At 44.3% G+C, this 18,538-nt stretch overlaps 1 protein-coding gene across 3 annotated transcripts in view; it reads right to left on the bottom strand.

Annotated features, from left to right (window-relative positions):
- Nucleotides 1-18,538, bottom strand: part of FMR1NB (FMR1 neighbor) — a 307,469-nt gene that overhangs the window by 25,082 nt on the left and 263,849 nt on the right. For 2 of the 3 annotated variants that reach the window (XM_085006507.1, XM_085006505.1), the window contains 2 exons: nucleotides 13,758-13,941; nucleotides 32-3,575 (listed from right to left, as the gene is read on the bottom strand). The exons of the other annotated variant lie outside the window; for it this stretch is intronic. In XM_085006507.1, the coding sequence (XP_084862633.1) occupies nucleotides 13,927-13,941 (15 nt within the window). In that variant the 3' untranslated portion in view covers nucleotides 32-3,575; nucleotides 13,758-13,926. Of the gene's footprint in view, nucleotides 1-31; nucleotides 3,576-13,757; nucleotides 13,942-18,538 lie in introns of those variants that run through there. 3 annotated transcript variants of the gene reach the window in all.

Raw genomic sequence — 18,538 nt, 5'->3', positions numbered from 1 at the left:
TCCATTTTCCCATACTACTACCTTGGTTTCCTTTCTTTCTTTTTTTTTTTTTTTTTTGTCTTTTTAGCTATTTCTTGGGCCGCTCCCACGGCATATGGAGGTTCCCAGGCCAGGGGTCTAATCGGAGCTGTAGCCACCGGCCTACGCCAGAGCCACAGCAACTCGGGATCCGAGCCGCGTCTGCAACCTACACCATAGCTCACGGCAACGCCGGATCCCCAACCCACTGAGCAAGGGCAGGGACCAAACCCGCCACCTCATGGTTCCTAGTCGGATTCGTTAACCACTGCACCCCGATGCGAACTCCTGGTTTCCTTTCTTAAACCTTACACAGATCACAACCATCTCCTGCTCAAAAACCTGCAATGCCCCCCTACTACCAACAAAATAAAGCATGGACTTCAAGATAATCCAGATCTCAATATGCACATTCACGCCTCTTTCCACATTCATGTGACTTTCCACATGCTAGTTTTTTTTCCCCTCAGCCTAAGATGCTGTTTCTTCCACTCAGCATCTCTCACAATTATATTCCTCAGTAATTCTCAGTTCCAGAGCCACTTCCTCAATGAAGCCTTCTTTGATCCCCTGTTCATCAATTCCAGTCCTCACCCTTGGACAAGTCAGACTTATTCCAGATTCGGCTTCCACAGCCCATTCATTGTTCCTACGTTCATGTATTACTTACTCCATCCTGTGTGGAGTTATAATCATGATTTGTCTTCTCCACCTGGATTCAAGTTCGTTATGAATAGGAACCATCCCTTTCTTTATTCATTTTTCTCCCTCCCCACACTTAAGCACAGAGCTTGCCTTCTATGTGATCAGTGCATATTTATTGAGTCAGACTTACCACGACCATTTGAAACCATAGATCCTGTTAGTCCTGACCAAGTAATAAAAAGGAATGACTTGTCTGTTTTTTGCTTTAGAGAAGATGGAATTCCCTTACAGAAACCTAGCCTAAATCCATCTAGGTGTTTCTCCAGCTATAGCTGCATCCCCCAGGGCTCTGTCACAAGGTATGAATCATATATGCTACGTAGAAGCCAGAGTCTCTAGCTCAGATTTTTGTGTGGAAAGCAAAGGTTGCAATAGGTTGAGAGCAGTTCTTGGCTGGCCTTGCAGGGGGAGGAGGAACTCTTTTGGGGATGTATTTAGTAAGCTGAAGCCCTAAATATAGGGAAATGATTGTAAATATCAGCTTCCATTCAGGAGATTATGTACTTTCCCTACTGTCCCTACCTAAAAAATGTTATTCTCCCACAAAATTACAGTATATTCTTTAAAATTATAGTATATTCTGTTCTACCTTGGAAGTCAGCAAATTAAGGTAATGGTTGGCCATTTAGAGAAAGAAAAATCTATACAAAGAACTGAAACAACTGTTGGGATCATCACATCAATCCATGAGATCTCGACAAGCATTTAACACAACAGTACAAACATAGAGCATGCAAACTTAGATATGTGTGACGGTGAAAAGATGGAGTCCACGATCAAAGAGACATGAGTTTAATTCCTAACTCCACCACAACTGGCTGTGCGACCTTGGATCACTCAGTTACGCTCTTAAGGATCACTCTAGCACTTCTCCTCATCTGTAAAATGGAGAAAAACAAATATCTACCTTTCAGGTTTGTAATGCTGAGCAAATGAGTGGTTTCTAAAGTCTTCTACAAACCTTAGCTATCATTAATTTTGAAGCAAGAAGGCATTTATTTATTTATTTATTGGTCGTGCCAGTGTCATGCAAAAGCTTCTAGGCCAGGGATTGAACCTGTGCCACAATAGTGACAGCGCCAGATCCTTAACCAACTAGCCCACCAGGGAACTCCAGGAAGGCACCTAGAGATGCTTTGGTACACTATCTTCCTTTTATCAATGAAGAGACTTGGGCTTAAAGAAGTGGTCACACAGCTAGTAAGTAGTATATCTGGGTCCAGAACCCCATTCTCTTGTCCCCCTGTGCCCTTGCTTCCTCATAGACAAAGGAAGCTAAGTACCTAGGTGTCTCACAGAACCTTGGACAAAATGGGTTATACGCTTTTGAGCACTGACTCAGCCACTCCTCCTGGAGAGAGAAGTAGTTTTCTTAGTACATGCCCTTCTTCCTTAAGGTCACTTGTCTGGACTTCTCAGAGAACACGTTCAATCTACTGAGTCCCTCTTGCCTTGCAGCTCAGTGAGACAGACCTTATCTATCCCCATCAGAAGTTCAATTTGTTGTGAGGAATAAGATGAAATGAAAACGAGACACAGATGCACAGAGAGGCCATCACTTGCTTATCCTTGAGGCATAAAGCAATTTGAATAGAGGAGCATTAAAGAAGAACACAGTCATTAATTCAGCTGCAGTGTTGGTGCCTGCTGTAGAAATAAAATAAAATGGTAAACCAAACACAGAGTATCGTCTGGGGTGCACAGTGGCCCAGCACTGGCATTTGTGAGATGTACAGCGAGTAAGGGTGTCCGACAGGAAGAGAGACGACTTAGACTCTAGTGTCCATCCTATTAAGCAGTGCGACCTGAGACATGCCCTTTAACCTCAAGGAACCTGTGGTCTTATCCGTAAGGTAAAGAATGACACTAACTCTGCCAGGACTGAGTAAGGTCCAAATGCAACCCAGGCATGATGTGGGGATTCGATGAGAGAAGAAATCCAAAGCCCACACTCAGTGCCAGATAATCAGTTGAGCTCAATAATTATGAACGACTATTGCTATTACTGTTGTAATTAAGTTTGTCCTTGTTTAGCACATCTTTCTCGCAGAACTGCTTCTCCATAGTGACCAGCAATAAAGCTTTTGCCCCAAAAGGGACCACAGGTTAATAAGAGGTGGGGGTAAAACAGGCAGAAAGAAAAGGCAAGCTTCAGAGGCCACAGAGCATGGCGGTAAAGCGCCTGGGCTCCGGGTCACTTGGATGGGAGTTAGATGTTGGGCTCTCCCTGCACCAGCAGGCACAAGGCACTCATCAAGCCGTGACTCCGTCTGTTCATTTATAAACTCACAGGCCCTACTGCATGGGGCTGTCGTTAGGGCTAAATGAGATAGAGTACCGAGCGTCTCAATGCCTGGCACAGAGAAACTGTTGGGTAACTTGTTACAGTGAGACAATATACATCAAGGCACATCGTAAATTCTAAAGTGATATAAACATGTAAGGAATTATTATAACAAGGACAAAATTCTATGCAAAACACCAATGCTCAGTTAATTGCTTAAGTATTATGGGAAAATTCATTATACTGTCCAAATGTAAAAACATGCTCATTTCCAGCCGGTCCCCCTACAGCTGTGCCAGTGATGAGGTGGGAATATTTGAAGGTTTCTTTTTAAACACAGCTGCTTTATGTATTATTGTCAATTTTCTCCATTCTTTTCAAGTTGATCCTTTGGACTCCATCTTTTATACTTCTAAAATGGTCAGAAAAGCAGACATTTGGTGAAGGTAACTTGCAAATGCAGAAGTGAGCATTCCGAAGTGAATTAGAATCCAAATGAGCTCCTTTTCTTCAAAATCTTGTCCCGGATAATTGCCTTGAAATCGTTAGCAATAACATATGGAATATTCTAGAAAAGAAAGTTTGCCTTCAGAACTTATTTTAGTGATATATTTTGGAAACTAGCTACAGTTTTCAAGAAGAGATAGGAAATATACTTTATGATAAGTAATATTTTGGGAGAAATAGAGGGATCTAGATAACCAAGAATCTTAATATTATAATGCTGTACTACTGAGATCTTGGTGAAACACACACACAGTTAAACTTGAATGATTTCAAGACTTTTTTGGTTCAAAGTTATTGTAGATGTTGGAAATAAGGAAGGGAGTGGGATGGACGGGGAGTCTGGGGTTCACAGATGCAAACTATTGCCTTGGGAATAGATAAACAATGAGATCCTGCTGTGTAGCACAGGGAACGATATCTAGTCACTTATGATGGAACATGATGGAGGATAAGGTGAGAAAAAGAATGTACATATGTGTGTGTGAGACTGGGTCACTTTGTTGCACAGAAGAAAACTGACAGAACACTATAAACCAACTATAATGGAAAAAATAAAAATCATTACAAAAGAAAAGAGAGGAAGTATGTAGAGATTAGACCATTGATGCACATCTTAATAAATACCTCATTGTAAAATAGCAGCGGGTTTTCTGGTAAAAAATAATCAATTGCATGCGCATTAGTCTAAACTCCTCTCCAAACTAAAAACTCCCTCTAGAGCTTCCCAAGCAGATGCTCTCTCCTGCTTACAGTACCTTCTAGTGACAAAGCAATCTGTTCCAGATCCCTTGTTAGAAATGGCTGCCTTAGGCAGAGCAACCAGAAGTGGTTCCAGCATCTCTATAGAGCAGACTGGGTGGGAAAAGGGATGAGAGATTTATCTTGAAATTGCGTCTGCCAAGCAAGCACATTGTTCTTACCTGGAGTGTGTGTTAACTTGATGTGGCTTGGGAGTGGGGCAAAGCCATGGGCATTAAAGTTGATTTGAAGTCCTGTTTCCACCACCCATTGGTATCTCCATGGCTCCCAGAAACTTCCATCTCCCCAGTTCTGCCCTTGACAGCATGCCACACATATGTGTGATAATGCTGGTTTGCAGAATCACAGTCAAATGCCAAATGCCAGGGGTTGTATATACGTTAAAACTAGATTATACAAAGAAACCATTTGCTAAACCATCCTGATTTCAATAGATCAATTGTGCTGAGGAGAATCCAAAGTTGGGGAGGGTGGATTTGAGCAGCAAGAGATATTGTCAATCAAAATTAATTAAGAAATTATATATCAATCAATAATCTTCTAAAAAGTCTTGTAATGGCCTCTGCTACTCTATTTAAGCATAAATAAGATAATCAACCCTGTTACCTATCTGGAGATTAGATCTTTTCCAATTAACTTGACTTAATTAACTCTCTAAGGTACTGAACTTTAGATGCCTCAGACACTGTACTTCAAGATTATTACAACTGGAGTACCCACAGAACATATCGTTAAAATTATATTTACTCATTAGACAAATGGAATTCAAGATTTAAATTCATGTGTGTGTGTGGCGGGGGGGGGTTAAGGAGTTATAAGATCAAAAAATAGGAACAATTGAAAGAAACCAACATGAAAGACTCTAGAGAGCAGTCTTTCCTATAATCATTAAGGATTATACGAAAGGAAGTCAGTTAGCTTCTGGTAACCACATGGGGCCATGTCAAGTAGCCAGCTTTAAGCATTCTTTCGTGTATTGCCTTGCTTCCCACCTCATAGAGACGATGCCAGCACATAGGAATAGCCTCAACTTCCTGTCCACATCCCATCTGCCTTGGCATCCCCTCTTGCTACCTCTCATGTGAGGGAAGGCATAGTCCCGACTTCTACTTAAGGCTCATTCCCTTTGCCTTTGCTCTGGCTCCCACCCCCTACCTCCTCCACAGAAACCTTGCTCCATCAGCCAGCCAGTGACTCTCCAACCCCTCTCTCTCCACTGGCTCCTTCTCTTCGTTTAAATGCAAAGGTTCAGGTTCCACCCTCTTACAGTCATGAAACAACACCCTCCATTAACCCTCCAACTCTAATGCAATCTTCCTAGTTCCTAGATTTCTCTGTATGTCTTGCATCCCCCTTCTCAACACCCAGTCCTGCCTCACCTGCCTGCAGTCGGGCTCCTGTACCCACTTCGTCACTGATGCTGCTCTCGTGCACATTTTTTCTCATGCATTTTTTGGTCCACAGCATACAGAAGTTCCCGGGCCAGGGATCAAACTCAAGCCACAACACTGGATTCTTAACCACTGGCCACCAGGGCACTCCCTGAATGACTTCTTAATCCAATGACCACATTTCAGTCCTCATCTTATCTTTTTTTAATTAAGGTGAAATTCACATTAAGATAAAATTAACCATTTTAAAGGGTACAGTTTAGTGGCCTTTAGCACGTTCACATTTTCCATCACCCTGAAAGGAGGCTCTGTATCCATTAGGCCCTCACTCCCCATGCCCCCTCTCCCCTCAGCCCCTGGCAACTGCTGATCTCCTTTCTTTTCTTTTTTCTTTTTCTTTTTTTTTTTTTTGGTCGTTTTTTGCCATTTCTTGGGCCGCCCCCACGGCATATGGAGGTTCCCAGGCTAGGGGTCGAATCGGAGCTGTAGCCACCAGCCTACACCAGAGCCACAGCAACGCAGGATCCGAGCCGCGTCTGCGACCTACACCACAGCTCATGGCAACGCTGGATCGTTAACCCACTGAGCAAGGCCAGGGATTGAACCTGCAACCTCATGGTTCCTAGTCGGATTCGTTAACCACTGAGCCACGACGGGAACTCCTAGTCTGCTTTCTATCTCCATGGATTTGCCTGTTCTGGATAGTTCATGTAAATGGGATCATACGCCATTTAGTCTTTGGTGACTGGTTTCCTTCCCTTAGCATAACATTTTTGAGGCTCATCCACACTGTAGCATGAATCAGTATGTCATTCCTTTTGAAGACTGGATTCCGTAGGACAGATACACGGACTTCTCTTATCTATTCATCAGTTGACAGGTATTTAGGTTGTGTCTACCTCTTGGCTTATTTGACCTTTCAGAGGCCTGTGACACAACTCACCTCCATCGCCAATCCTTTCTTCCCTTGCCTACTGCGGTGGACCACGCTTCTACCCTCTCTGACTTGTCGCCTTACATGCTCTCTCTTACGGGCCTCCCCAATGTCCATGGTCCCAGGTGCCCGGCCTTGATCCTCTTCTTTTTTTAGTCCCTGCACTCTGCCTAGGTAATCACCCTTATTCCACAGCACCAACTACCAACGGCCTCTGTGACATCTTTGTCTGCTTCTAGTACAAATCAAGGTGTACTATTCCTAGGATGTAGAGAAGAGTGAAATAGGAGTAGTTGGTACCCCCAAGATGCAACCACGTTTGGGGTAGCTGTGGAATACGTTATGTGGACTCCCAATCTCCCACCACCCAGAAAAAGCCAGACAAAGGGGATAGAGAGAAGGATCTGGAACCAAATGCCTCTCCTAATATCCTTCCCTCCACTAGCCCATTTTCTACCGTTCGAACCACATATACACAATATCAATGCAGTAGGGAAAGAAGTCAAAGAATATATGTCATGTGGACAGAACAATTGGTTGACTCAATTTTTCATTTTTCAATCTATTGCTTTGTTGTCAGACACAGCTTCAGTGCAAAGTTTTAGCAGCGGGGGTAAGGTTTCATTTCAGCAATTCGTGCTTTTGTTGTTTTCTCTTTTCTCCCCCTCAAACTGACTCACCTTTGGCTAAAAGAAATATACAATCAGTTAATATTGACTCAAAGGATTAGGCGATTTACATCTTAATGCAGAGTAATATGTCTCATTGCATTGTCTCCGGGAACTACCTATTCTGGTACACTTGCGTCTTTTGCTTTCGGTTTAACTCTATTTTTCCATTGTGATTTTAACAAGTAATAAAAGATCACTGCTTTAGGTTTTGCAGGGTAGAGCTGGACAGGGCTATATCAACAGGGTGTCTTTGGCTCCCAGCCCTTCCCTAGGGGATGCAAAGGTGTCAGTGTTTCAAGAGACCTATTTCTGTTGTTGTTAATAAAACGAACTAGAAATCATTCATTCAACATTTAACAAGCATTTATGGACTGTCTCTCATTTATTCCCATAGACCTCTTGGCATATGCATCCATAGTACTGCAATTACCACACTGAACAGAAGTTTTGTTCACATTTCTACTCCTCCTCTTTACACTGTGAGCTTCTTAGGGGCAAGGACAATGCCTTGTCGATTACTGTATCTCCTGTGCCTGGCTAAGCATAAGTGCTCATTCATTCATTCGTTCATTCAGGCGATCAAGAACTAGTTACTGAGTGCCTACCATGTGCCCGGCCTTGCTCTAGGCACTGGGGATTCAGCAATGAATAAGATAGATAAAAATCCCTGACTCTCCTGGGGTGCATGTGTGTTGGGGGGCATGGAGTGGACAATAAACAAGAAGGTAAAATATGCAGTATGTTAAATGACAGCGTGTGCTATGGATAAAAATCAAACAGGGAAGGAGGCAGGAAGTGTGGGGGACAGGAAGGTTATAGTTTTAAATAGGATGGTCACAGGAGGTCTTACTGAGAAGGCGACATCTGAAGCAAGACCAGAAGGAGGAGCAGGAGCAGGCCGTGGATATCTGTGGGAAAAAGTACTTGAGGCATAAGGAATAGGTGTAGGGACTCGACTTTGACCCTAAATGAGATAGGCAGCCACAGGCAGGCTCTGAGGAGGGAGATGAGAGGATCTGACATATTCTAACACAGCCACTCTGGATGCTCTGCAGAGAACAGACTGCAGAGGGCAAGAGTGAAGGCAGACAGGTCACTTATGAGGCTATTGTACCAATAACAATTCAGGCAAGAGACGATGTTAGCTTGGACCAACATGGGAGCAGTGGAAGTCAGGAGAATGGTCGGGTTCTAGATAATTTTGAAGGGAACATGGAAAGGATTTGCTAGAGGAGCTGATGTGGGATGAGGGAAAAAGAGGATTGAAGCATGAGTTGAGATTTTTCGACCAGGAAAATGGGAGGCAAGAATTGTCAGCTATAGAGATGGAGAATACTCCAGAAGGAGCACATCTGGGGAGTGAAGGCTTGGGAGGTCAGTTTGGGTTATGTGAAGCTGAAGATGTCTACTAGGCACCAAAGGGGAGGTATGAGCCTAGAGTTCAGGGAAGAGGTCTAGGCTCGAGATAGACACTGGGGAGTGATCGGCACATGGATGGTACTTAAGCCCTGAGATGTGATGACAGCAGCACGGAGGTGACTGCGGATGGAGTAAAAGATAAAGGATGCGGAGAAGAGGGCAAACCAGCAAAGGAGACTGAGGAGGAATGGCTCCCGAGGGAAGAGAAAGCTTGGCAGAGTTGGTGTCCTCGAAGTGTTCTGGAGAGAAGGAATTGATCGATTGAGTCAAATGCTTCCGACAGGTCAATCAAAATAAGGACTTAGAGTTAATCGCTGGGGTTTAGCAAAGGTCATAGGTGATCTTGAGAAAAGCCATTCCTATGGAAGGGAATGGCTGATATAACTGGGTGCCAGAGAGAATGAGAGGAGAGACAGTGACCATTCAAGAGGGGAGAAGATGGAGACAGTGAGTATTGGCCACTTCTTTCAGATTTTACTGTAAAGAGGGGCAGAGTAACAGTAGGGACTAGAGAGGAATATGGGGTTGAGAGTTCTTCCTTAATTGGGAGAAGCTGTGACGTATGGATGTTGATGAAAACGAAATGGTGGTGAAAAGAAAATGGATGGTGCAGGAGGCAGAGAGGAGAATGATGACGGCCAGGCCCTTGAGCAGCAAGTGAGAAGAGAGGAGCGTAGTGTCTGAATGAAAACTCCCACTGGAGGCTCCAGTGAGAGCTTCCCATACTAGATGTTTGCATCTCTAAAATGCCGCTAGGGGAACTCTTAAAAAGTAAGCTCCACAAGGGCAGAGGTGTTTGTGTGGTTGGTCCTCTGCCGTATTCCCAGGGCCTAGAATAGGGCCTGGTGCCCATGGAAAGAGCTTAAAGATATTTGCTGAAGGACCAACTTGCTTTAATTATTTGATAAGGAAAGGCCTCAGTGTTTCAAGATGGGACAACCAGTGCCATGGAGTTTCGACGATTCAGTGGAACGCACCCTAACATTAGGATTTGGATCCTCAGAAACATACTATGTGTTCTCAATATGTTTTTTACTTTTATACATGATCTACAAGTGCCAGGCAGGTTGATGTTTGGGAGACCCATGGACAGTACCACTACCACTGTCATAAATGTGCCTCAAATCTATATTCAAAACCAGGAAAACGATGGTTTGGGAGGCCACAGCCATTGCTGGGGAACCGTTCAGAAAGTGTTATGTACACATCTGTTAAATCAAAACTGCAGCTTAAAGCTGTTGGGAGAGGGCGGATGTTTCATCCTCGAGCAAAGTGGAAAATCACCTCCTTCTCTTAAAGACAACTAGTGATGGAGAGTTTTTTGATTTTTAACACAGGATGTGCTTTAATGGCTTTCCTCTTTAATTAATTCTAAGAGCCAGTGGCTGAAATAGGAGAGGATTATCAGCACCTGAGATTGCTCTAGGACAGGTTGAAAACAAGCTCCTTGGAGGAGGAAGCTTCAAAACATGAAAGAGGCTTTCCAAACAAAATGTACATTCAACTCAACAAATAATTTGCTCCCAAGTGATCCTTTTACGTTTTTATGTTTTGTGCCAGGTATGGTGATACATAAATGAACAATAAGCAGGTCTCTGCCTGGAAGGAGTTCATGGTCTAATAGTGGAGACTGTCCAGGAAATAGATAATTAGGAGAGCATTAAGGGGTAATATAATAGGGTTGTTAAGGTCTCAGAAGGACTCCTCATCAGCTTGGGGAGGGAGTTCAAGGAAGACTTGTTCATTTTTTATGGAAAATTTCAAATATACCACAAAGTCAAGAGAAATGTATGTTACACCCAGATCCCAGCTTCAACATCTTGCAACCTTGTTTCACTCATTCCCTTTGCCTCATTTTCTCTTGAAGTTATTTCAAAGCAAACCACAGACATTATGTCACCTCAACTATGCGTAATAGTTTATTATGCTTCTTTAACTATAAGGACTTTTTAAAAAAAAAATCACCTCTATCATATTTGACCCAATTAACAATGAGGAAGACCTCCTAAGCATGGTGGCATCTGAATGCACACCTAGAGGACACAGAGGAGTGAGCCGGGAGAAAGCCACGGGCACAGCCGTTCCTGTTTCCAGCCAAGTCAAGAGGACTCTAAGACCTTGAGAGGGACAAGAGGGAACCTGAATTTTGTAGGAAACCACAAGTGGTTCAGCGATGGGAACACAGGGCCACACTGTGCTCCGGGGTCTGAGCCAAGGCCCCCATTGGTACTCTCCTGCTTCAGCTTCACAACAATGATTCGACAAGACGTGTATATATAATTAACTACAGACAAAGGAAGGAGGTTCAAGCTATTAAATGAGTGGCCCATCTCTGGCTCTGCAGCTAAATCAGTGGAAGGGTCCGATGGTGAGGCCAGGTCTTTCTGATTTTCCGGGTGTATAACCACTGTGCCAGCCCTCCTGCACACACCATCCCCCCTCCCAAATGTTTGTCCCATCAGTCTTGTTCTCCACAACTATCTACTGTACCAATTAATGGTCCCTTCCTCCCCTCCTTCCTTCCTTTCTTTTAGGGCCGCATCCGCAGCATATGGAAGTTCCCGAGCTAGGGGTCAAATTGGAGCTGCAGCTGTTGGTCTAGGCCACAGCCACAGCAATGCCAGATCTGAGCTGTCTATGACCTACACTATAGCTCAGGGCAACACCAGATCCTTAACCCACTAAGCAAGGCCAGGGATCAAACCCATATCCTCATGGATGCTAGTCGGGTTGGTTACTGCTGAGCCACGCTGGGAACTCCTATTTGTTTCTTAAAATGTTAATATGAATTGGGGGTTGGTTGGGTACAAAGCAGTAGAAATTCGCAGCAAGACTCTTGCTTATAATATACAAATCTTTTGTAGATCAAGCAACGTGAATTTAACTGAGTCATCCACTGTCGCCAGAGAGCAGCGTGCCCTAATTGCAAGAAAAGCATCTAGAAGGAAAAAGCAGTCTCCTGAGTGCTGAACTTGCAAAGCTACAGTGGCAAAGCCACGGTGAGCATCACAGACCAAGAAGCCCCTTATTTCCCTGCTTGAGAAATTCCTGCATTTGCTGACGCAGATATACTAAGGTAAAAAAAAAAAAAAAGACTAATTAATATGTTTTCACGAGAACTGAATTTTGTATTTAATTAGCAGATTAAGTTACTCTCTGTCGCTAACAGGCTGCGTTCTCAATGAAACTAAATATTATGACAATTGCCAAGTTTATTTGATGGTTTATTCTATGAATGCTAAAAGTCTATTTTACTGAACTTTTTTTTCCATATGAGTTTCTGCCTCAAGCCCAGGTTTTAGGTATCATATTTTCCCTGCCATTTTCATTTGGCAGCTCTGTAACTCTCCTGGCACCTATTTAGTTTCGGATTTCCCCGTTACAAAGTGATGCCGCGGAACCTAGCAGTCTACAACTGTTAGCTGTCTTGGGGGAATTTGCCCCCCACGTCAATGATCCTAGCCACAGAATCACAGGAAAGATGGCAGGGCGCGGTGCGCCCCTTCTTCTTTCGACCATGTCTCCAGCAGGACCTGGCGCCTGGGGACATGGTGGGCTCTGCCCCCAAACAGAGACATGTTCTTACTCCAGCCCCAGCCGCCCCCACACGGGCCAGTTGTGGAACGATGGGGAAGTGGATGTGAGCTTGGCATGGGGGTTCCAGGTCCGCGCGTTTTGCGCAAGCTACCTGGGCCTGCCACCCAGTAGAGCTCACTGCGTAGCTGTGCAAGCTCTGTCAAACGGCACTTGGCCATGCCTCCCCTTCCTCAGCTGCAGAAAAAGGCTGCTGATCAGTGTCTACGGCACGGAGTTGATGTGAGGAGGGGCCCAGCGCTTGGCAAAGGCGGGTTAGTGCTCATTCATTTCCCAAGGTCCCAGATCGAGGGGAGAGGGCGTTTTTGATTGCTGAAAACCTAAAAGTCGACAAAAATCTGCTGTGCAAGTGATGAAACCCATAAAAATCCTATCTGCTCAGGGGCGGGGCGGGGTGCGGTGGGGCGGGGGGATAGCAAGCTGTCTAGAGTCGTGGCCCCGCCAAGGCTGTAAGCCCAGCTTGTGGACAAACCCATCACGGCTCTGTCCCAGCAGCTCCTGAGGTGGACAGGCCCTTGGAGCTTCCGGGCCAAGCCACATCTGCACTCTTGGTTTCAGAGAAGAATCCATACAATCAGCATGTCTCCCCAGCCCTGGGAAACTGCCTGGAGTTGGTGGGGAGGGCGGGCGAATGACGAGGTTGGGGAGACTACTGGACTGCTGGCAGTAGACACAAGGTCAGTGGCCTTGTGACGGGGTCCCTGAGGGCGGCAGTATCTTTGGGATGTGTCATAACATTCTCGGAGTATTCGGAGCTGCCTGAATGTCTTTGAACTTTTTATTTGAAATCAAAGTCTGCATTGTCTAGAGAACAGAGGTCAACAGCGCCAATAGCGCAGGATGCCACCTGACCATGAAACTGAGCCTGAGGGGAACTTACCTATTCCAAATCCAGGGTGGGGTTAAGGGAAGCAGAGGTGTCAGGATGGCAAAGACAAACAGCCAAATGCCAAGAAAGGTAAGGGGCCGAGCAGGGGAGGAACTAGAAATGGGTACTCAAGTGTGGGGCCGAGGCTGCCCACAGAAATGGATCCGAGAAGCCACACCGGGGCACCAGCTGCACCTCAATTTTAGGGCAAGAAAACCCCCTCTCTTTCACTGACTCAACCCTGTTCGTGTTAGAGCTGGGGAAACTGAGGCCTGCCGGCTCCCCATCACACAGGACGTTGGTGGGAGCGCGGGGGGAGGCCTGGCCACCTGCCTCTGGCTCAGGCCTCCGCAAAATGTTGCTCCTCCCCCAGCCCCAGGTGCAAGTTTTGGTGGGAAACGAGAACTATTTTCCTCCTGCAATATTTACATTGAGCTGTGGGGACGTTCATGCCACTTCCTGCCCTAGAGGTCGAGCCTTCATCGCGCGTTGTGCTTTAGAAGTAAAGTAGGCATCTCTGGGTAGAGGCTGGGTTCTTTGGGAGGCCAGGAGGTGGAGAAGGGCTCCACCGAAGCCCAGGAAATAATCGTCAAGGACCCTGACTGACCTGAGAGAAGCCAGGAAAGCCCTGTGTCTTCTGTGACTTGATCAGAACACACTGAAAATGAAAATTGAGATTTCTTCTGAGAAAACATTGGTGCTTTCTGGTTTTATGAAAGGGCAACTTCCTCTTTTCGGATACACACGCTGGTGCCAAGGAGCGGTGATTTGTCCCATTAATCCTCGGTGACCTGGGAGAAGAACGAGATAAAGCTCCTTTCAAAGTGGCCTGGAAGAATTCCCTTGAGATGCAGATGGAAGCCAGTGATTTTCAAAATTGTTGAGAATAATTTCACAATGTAGACAAAAGCAAATATACTCTGCTGCTGCCTATAAATTCTCATCCATAAATACATTTTTCCAATGAGTCTACTGACCACCCATCTCGTCTCCAAATTTGTATCCTACGCTAATGAACAGCCCAGACCCACAGAGAGCACCCCCCCCACATCTGTCTGAGCCTCTGCCTCTGCAGCTTCAGTTTATCTTTATGAATTTAGTATTATCTTGCTGTAAAAACAAGATCACTATCAATTTGTTTGATGTCTCCTGCAAGCAGCTATAGGACATTATTAATTCTCTCCCAAGACCTTTCCCCCTCTCACTCTAAGGGATATAAACAGAGTTATTCTAAACCATTTGCTGTGTTTTGACATTCGTTTCAGAATAATTACCCTAACGCCATCCACAAGAGCAAAGGACGACATAAAAGATAAGACTGCCAGGGTTTAAGCCAAAGATCAGTTAAAATATCCAGCACTTGTCAAAAATTATATTTAGAAAAAAGAACTCCCAGAAAATATTTTTATGCTGATTTCCACAAGACTGTAAAGGTCAATGGGCTAGACCCCACGCTGAACAGTAGGTTTAGAACGGAGAGCTAGACATCCAGTCATATTTGAATAAAGGAATGTAATGCAGCAACAAGTATATTTTTCTTTTGATGAAAACATAAAAAAATAAAGTGTCCCAGAGGTAACAGGGTTGTGGCAGTGAGTTTGATACCATATAATAGAATTTGCTAAACAACCTCACTGTAAGAAACTCAACTAAAGAAATCATGCCAGTCCCTCCAACTTTCCCGGTCGTTGGTACTGTGGGGCAGAGGCAGTTAGCAGGTGGGGCGGGGGTGAAATGGGAACCTAAATAATCAGGCTCTAGAGCCAGTGCTCTTAAGGAGGGATGGTGTGAAATGGGGATCAGAAGAAGCTCTGAGATGGGATGTGTGGTCACTCAGAAGATAGGACCACTCTCTCCACTAACCCTAAGGGGGTGTATATGTCTCCACCTCTGGCAGCAGAGGGGTGGACAGGCAAAGGGCTTCTCAGTTAGAAGAGAGCATTCTAGTTCTTGGGTGTGCCCTTTGTTAATTTCTTGTTCAAGTTTCTGCAGTCTGTCCTACAGATATATCATCCTTGAAGCAGGGTTGGCTGGCATCTCTTTAATAAAGAGGTGTTCAAAAATAGGGTGCTCTTCCAGGACACTGTTGTGGACAGAATTGTGTCTCCACAAAGATATGCTGAGGTCCTAACACCCAGTACCTCTGAATGTGACCTTATTTGGAAATAGGGTCTTTGCAGAAATAATCAAGTTAAGACGAGGTCATGCTGGATTACTATGGGCCCTCAACCAGTGACTGGTATTCTCATAAAAGAAGTGGAAACGCCGACACAGAGGAAAAGCCCATGTGACAACAGAGGCAGAGATGAGAGTGATGCATCTCCAAGCCAAGGCATACCAAGAATTTCTGGCAACACTGAAAGCTGGAAGGGGAAGGCTGGATCCTCCCACTAAAGGCTTCAGAGGAGCACGGTCCTGCCAACACCTTGACTTCAGACTTCTAGCCTCTAGTGCTGTGAGATAATACGTTTCTATTGTTTTGAGCCACCAAGTTTGTAGCAATTTGTTATGGCAACCCTAGGAAATTAATGCAGATGCGTGCTTTGGCTTGCCTTGTGGAACAAAGTTAGTGTCCAATTGAACAAAAATTATTTTGGCTCTTCTGTTTAAGAATGGAGTCCTAATACTAATCCAATATGGATGGATATCCAAATGGGTAAGCATGTCATTTTTTCAAAAATACTAGGGCAAATCTTTAATTACGTTACAGTGTTTACTCATAATAAACTATCTAGAGACATCCACTGTGCAGAATGGACCCTCCAGCTAAAGTACCTGTTGTTCGCTAAATCGCTTACACCGGCTCTGCTTGATTTATCATTTTTATACTGTTCTGCTTTTTAGAATCTTCGTTTCTACATTTCCCCCTTTGCTCACTTTGGAACAACGGGAGAAGAATTCCTGGAAAACAGTTCTCCACACTGAGTCAATTGCAAAAATAAACTTTAACCTTCTGAAACGGATCTTCGGTGAGAAAGAGTTCCCGACACCTATTATTTCCTTTAAAGAGTTCTCCCTTCATTACCACTAAGTCCTTCTTGTTGCTGTTCCAATAGATTTGCATTTTGTATTGCTGTTGATAAAAGTATGTACTGTATCTATTTCACACATTAAAACTGGGCATTGGAAAGCAATATTTACTCTATCACTTTGCAGCCAATACACCCTAGAATTTTGTGATAGTAATCTGGTTATCTTGTTATCTGAGATGTATTTAAACACACACACACACCACCTTATCTTTTATATTGTCATCTACAAGCTAGCATGAGTAGTCAGTATAACTTTTTGTGTTAGGAAACCAAAAGACCTGATTGACCTGGCTAAGCGGCTCGATCAGGGGCTTTACCACAGATGGAAATAGTGCCCAAACTCTGCACATAAAGTGTATGCAAAGTGGATGTGATATCCAAATTCCTAACTGATGACCTTCAGCAAGCATCTACAGAAGGAGCTCTATGGAGAGACTCAACCTGTGAAGGCTCCCAAGGTCATATCTGGTCCAACCTATCTCCTCCACCTGCTTGCAGGGAAGTTGCCCTGAATTAAACCCCGCACCATTTCGGTTATTGTTCAAGGTTAGATGTCCAATACGGAGGCATGAGTCCAGAGGTCTCCCATTAAATAAGAACATGTTACCAGTGAGAGGAAGGAAGATTCTGAGACACATCTGTTCTAGCTGTCCCTTGTTCACATGTCAGCATTAATATGTTTATCCTATCATATATTTCACATTTTGGAATCCAGAGAGAACTTTTTTTTATGAAGGACGAGACCTAGTAATGCGGGGCTGGGAGTAGAAATGATGCCCTGGCAGGTCCTGGATAATGATACTGAGGGTGAAAATAGAAGAACAGCTAATAATGAACCAATACCATCTCTGCTACTTACCCACCAGAACTCTCCACCTACACTCTCACCACAGACTTTCATGATGAACCTTAAGACTGATGTTACAACTACAGAACTGAATTCTGTAGACCACTGAGCTTCTGCAGTGGGACGGATTCAGGTGTGTGTCTGCTATTTACGGGCTGTGTGGTATGCCCCAGGGCAAGTCCCTTGACCTCTCTGAACATTCACCTTGTCATCTGTAAAATGAAACTTCCCTAATAAAGTTGTTATGAGAATTAGATGACCTAATGCTTAACACACTATCTTGCACATAATAAGCAATAAATAAATATTAGCTATTATTAATGAACCCAAACCAAGCAAACTAGTATTTGTTCCTGATGGTCAGTCACTGAACAGCAGATCAAATGGTTGATTAATTGATCCAGTTCAGCCCCTGACAAGTCTAAGGTAATTTTACCCTAACTATTTGCGGGCTAGTTATATCACTGTACTAATCAAATAGGACATTTACTTATCTAATTCACTACTATCAAATAAATTTAACAGCTAGCAATTCATCAGCTAGAGAATGGGGAGACAGAATGGATGGCAAGGTGTCAGAAGATTCAAGCAAATACATTTGGCTGATTAGTCTTGGGGAGGGGAAAGAAGACATTCAGACAGCCGAGAAACACATGAAACAATGTTCAACATCACTCATTATTAGAGAGATGCACATCAAAACCACGATGAGGGACCACCTTACACCGGCCAGAATGGCCATCATCCAAAAGTCTACAAACACTAAGTGCTGGAGAGGGTGTGGAGAAAAGGGAACCCTAGTACACTGTTGGTGGGATTGTCAATTGGTGCAGCCACTGTGGAAAGCAGGATGGAGATGCCTCAGAAAACTAAACATAGAACTCCCATTTGATCCAGCAAGCCCACTCCTGGGCATCTATCCAGAGAAAACCACGACTCGCAAAGACACATGTACTCCGACGTTCACGGCAGCACTATTTGCAATAGCCAACAGATGGAAACAACCTCAATGTCCATCGACAGAGGAGTGGATCAAGAAGAAGTGGTGCATATACACAATGGAATCTGACTCAGCCATTAAAAGGAACAAAATACCGGCATTTTTAGCAACATGGATGGATCTAGGAACTATCATGCTAAGTGAAGTCAGGCATACAATGAGACACCAACATCCATTGCTTTCACTGACATGTGGAATCTGAAAAAAGGACAGAGAGAACTTCTTTGCAGAACAGATGCTGACTCACAGACATTGAAAAACTTATGGTCTCCGGAGGAGACAGTTTGGGGGGTGGGGGGGATGTGCCTGGGCTGTGGGATGGAAATCCTGTGAAATCAGATTGTTATGATGGTTATACAACTACAGATGTGAAAAAAAAAAAAAAGTCTTGGGGAGGGGAGCTGTGTAAGGGTACCCAAAGACTTTAATGTATTTGCTTTTTTTGTTTGTTTGTTTCCTCTCTTCGCTTGAAGAGTATCCTGCATGATTCTGAACTAGGTTGGCTTCCA

The sequence above is a fragment of the Sus scrofa genome, chromosome X (assembly GCF_054392235.1).
Source record: "Sus scrofa isolate SSC_HxYL_T2T_F1_AM1 chromosome X, Sscrofa_HxYL_maternal_Yorkshire_Landrace_v2.0, whole genome shotgun sequence".
Lineage (NCBI taxonomy): Eukaryota > Metazoa > Chordata > Mammalia > Artiodactyla > Suidae > Sus > Sus scrofa.
This window is presented reverse-complemented; position numbering and strand designations above follow the sequence as displayed.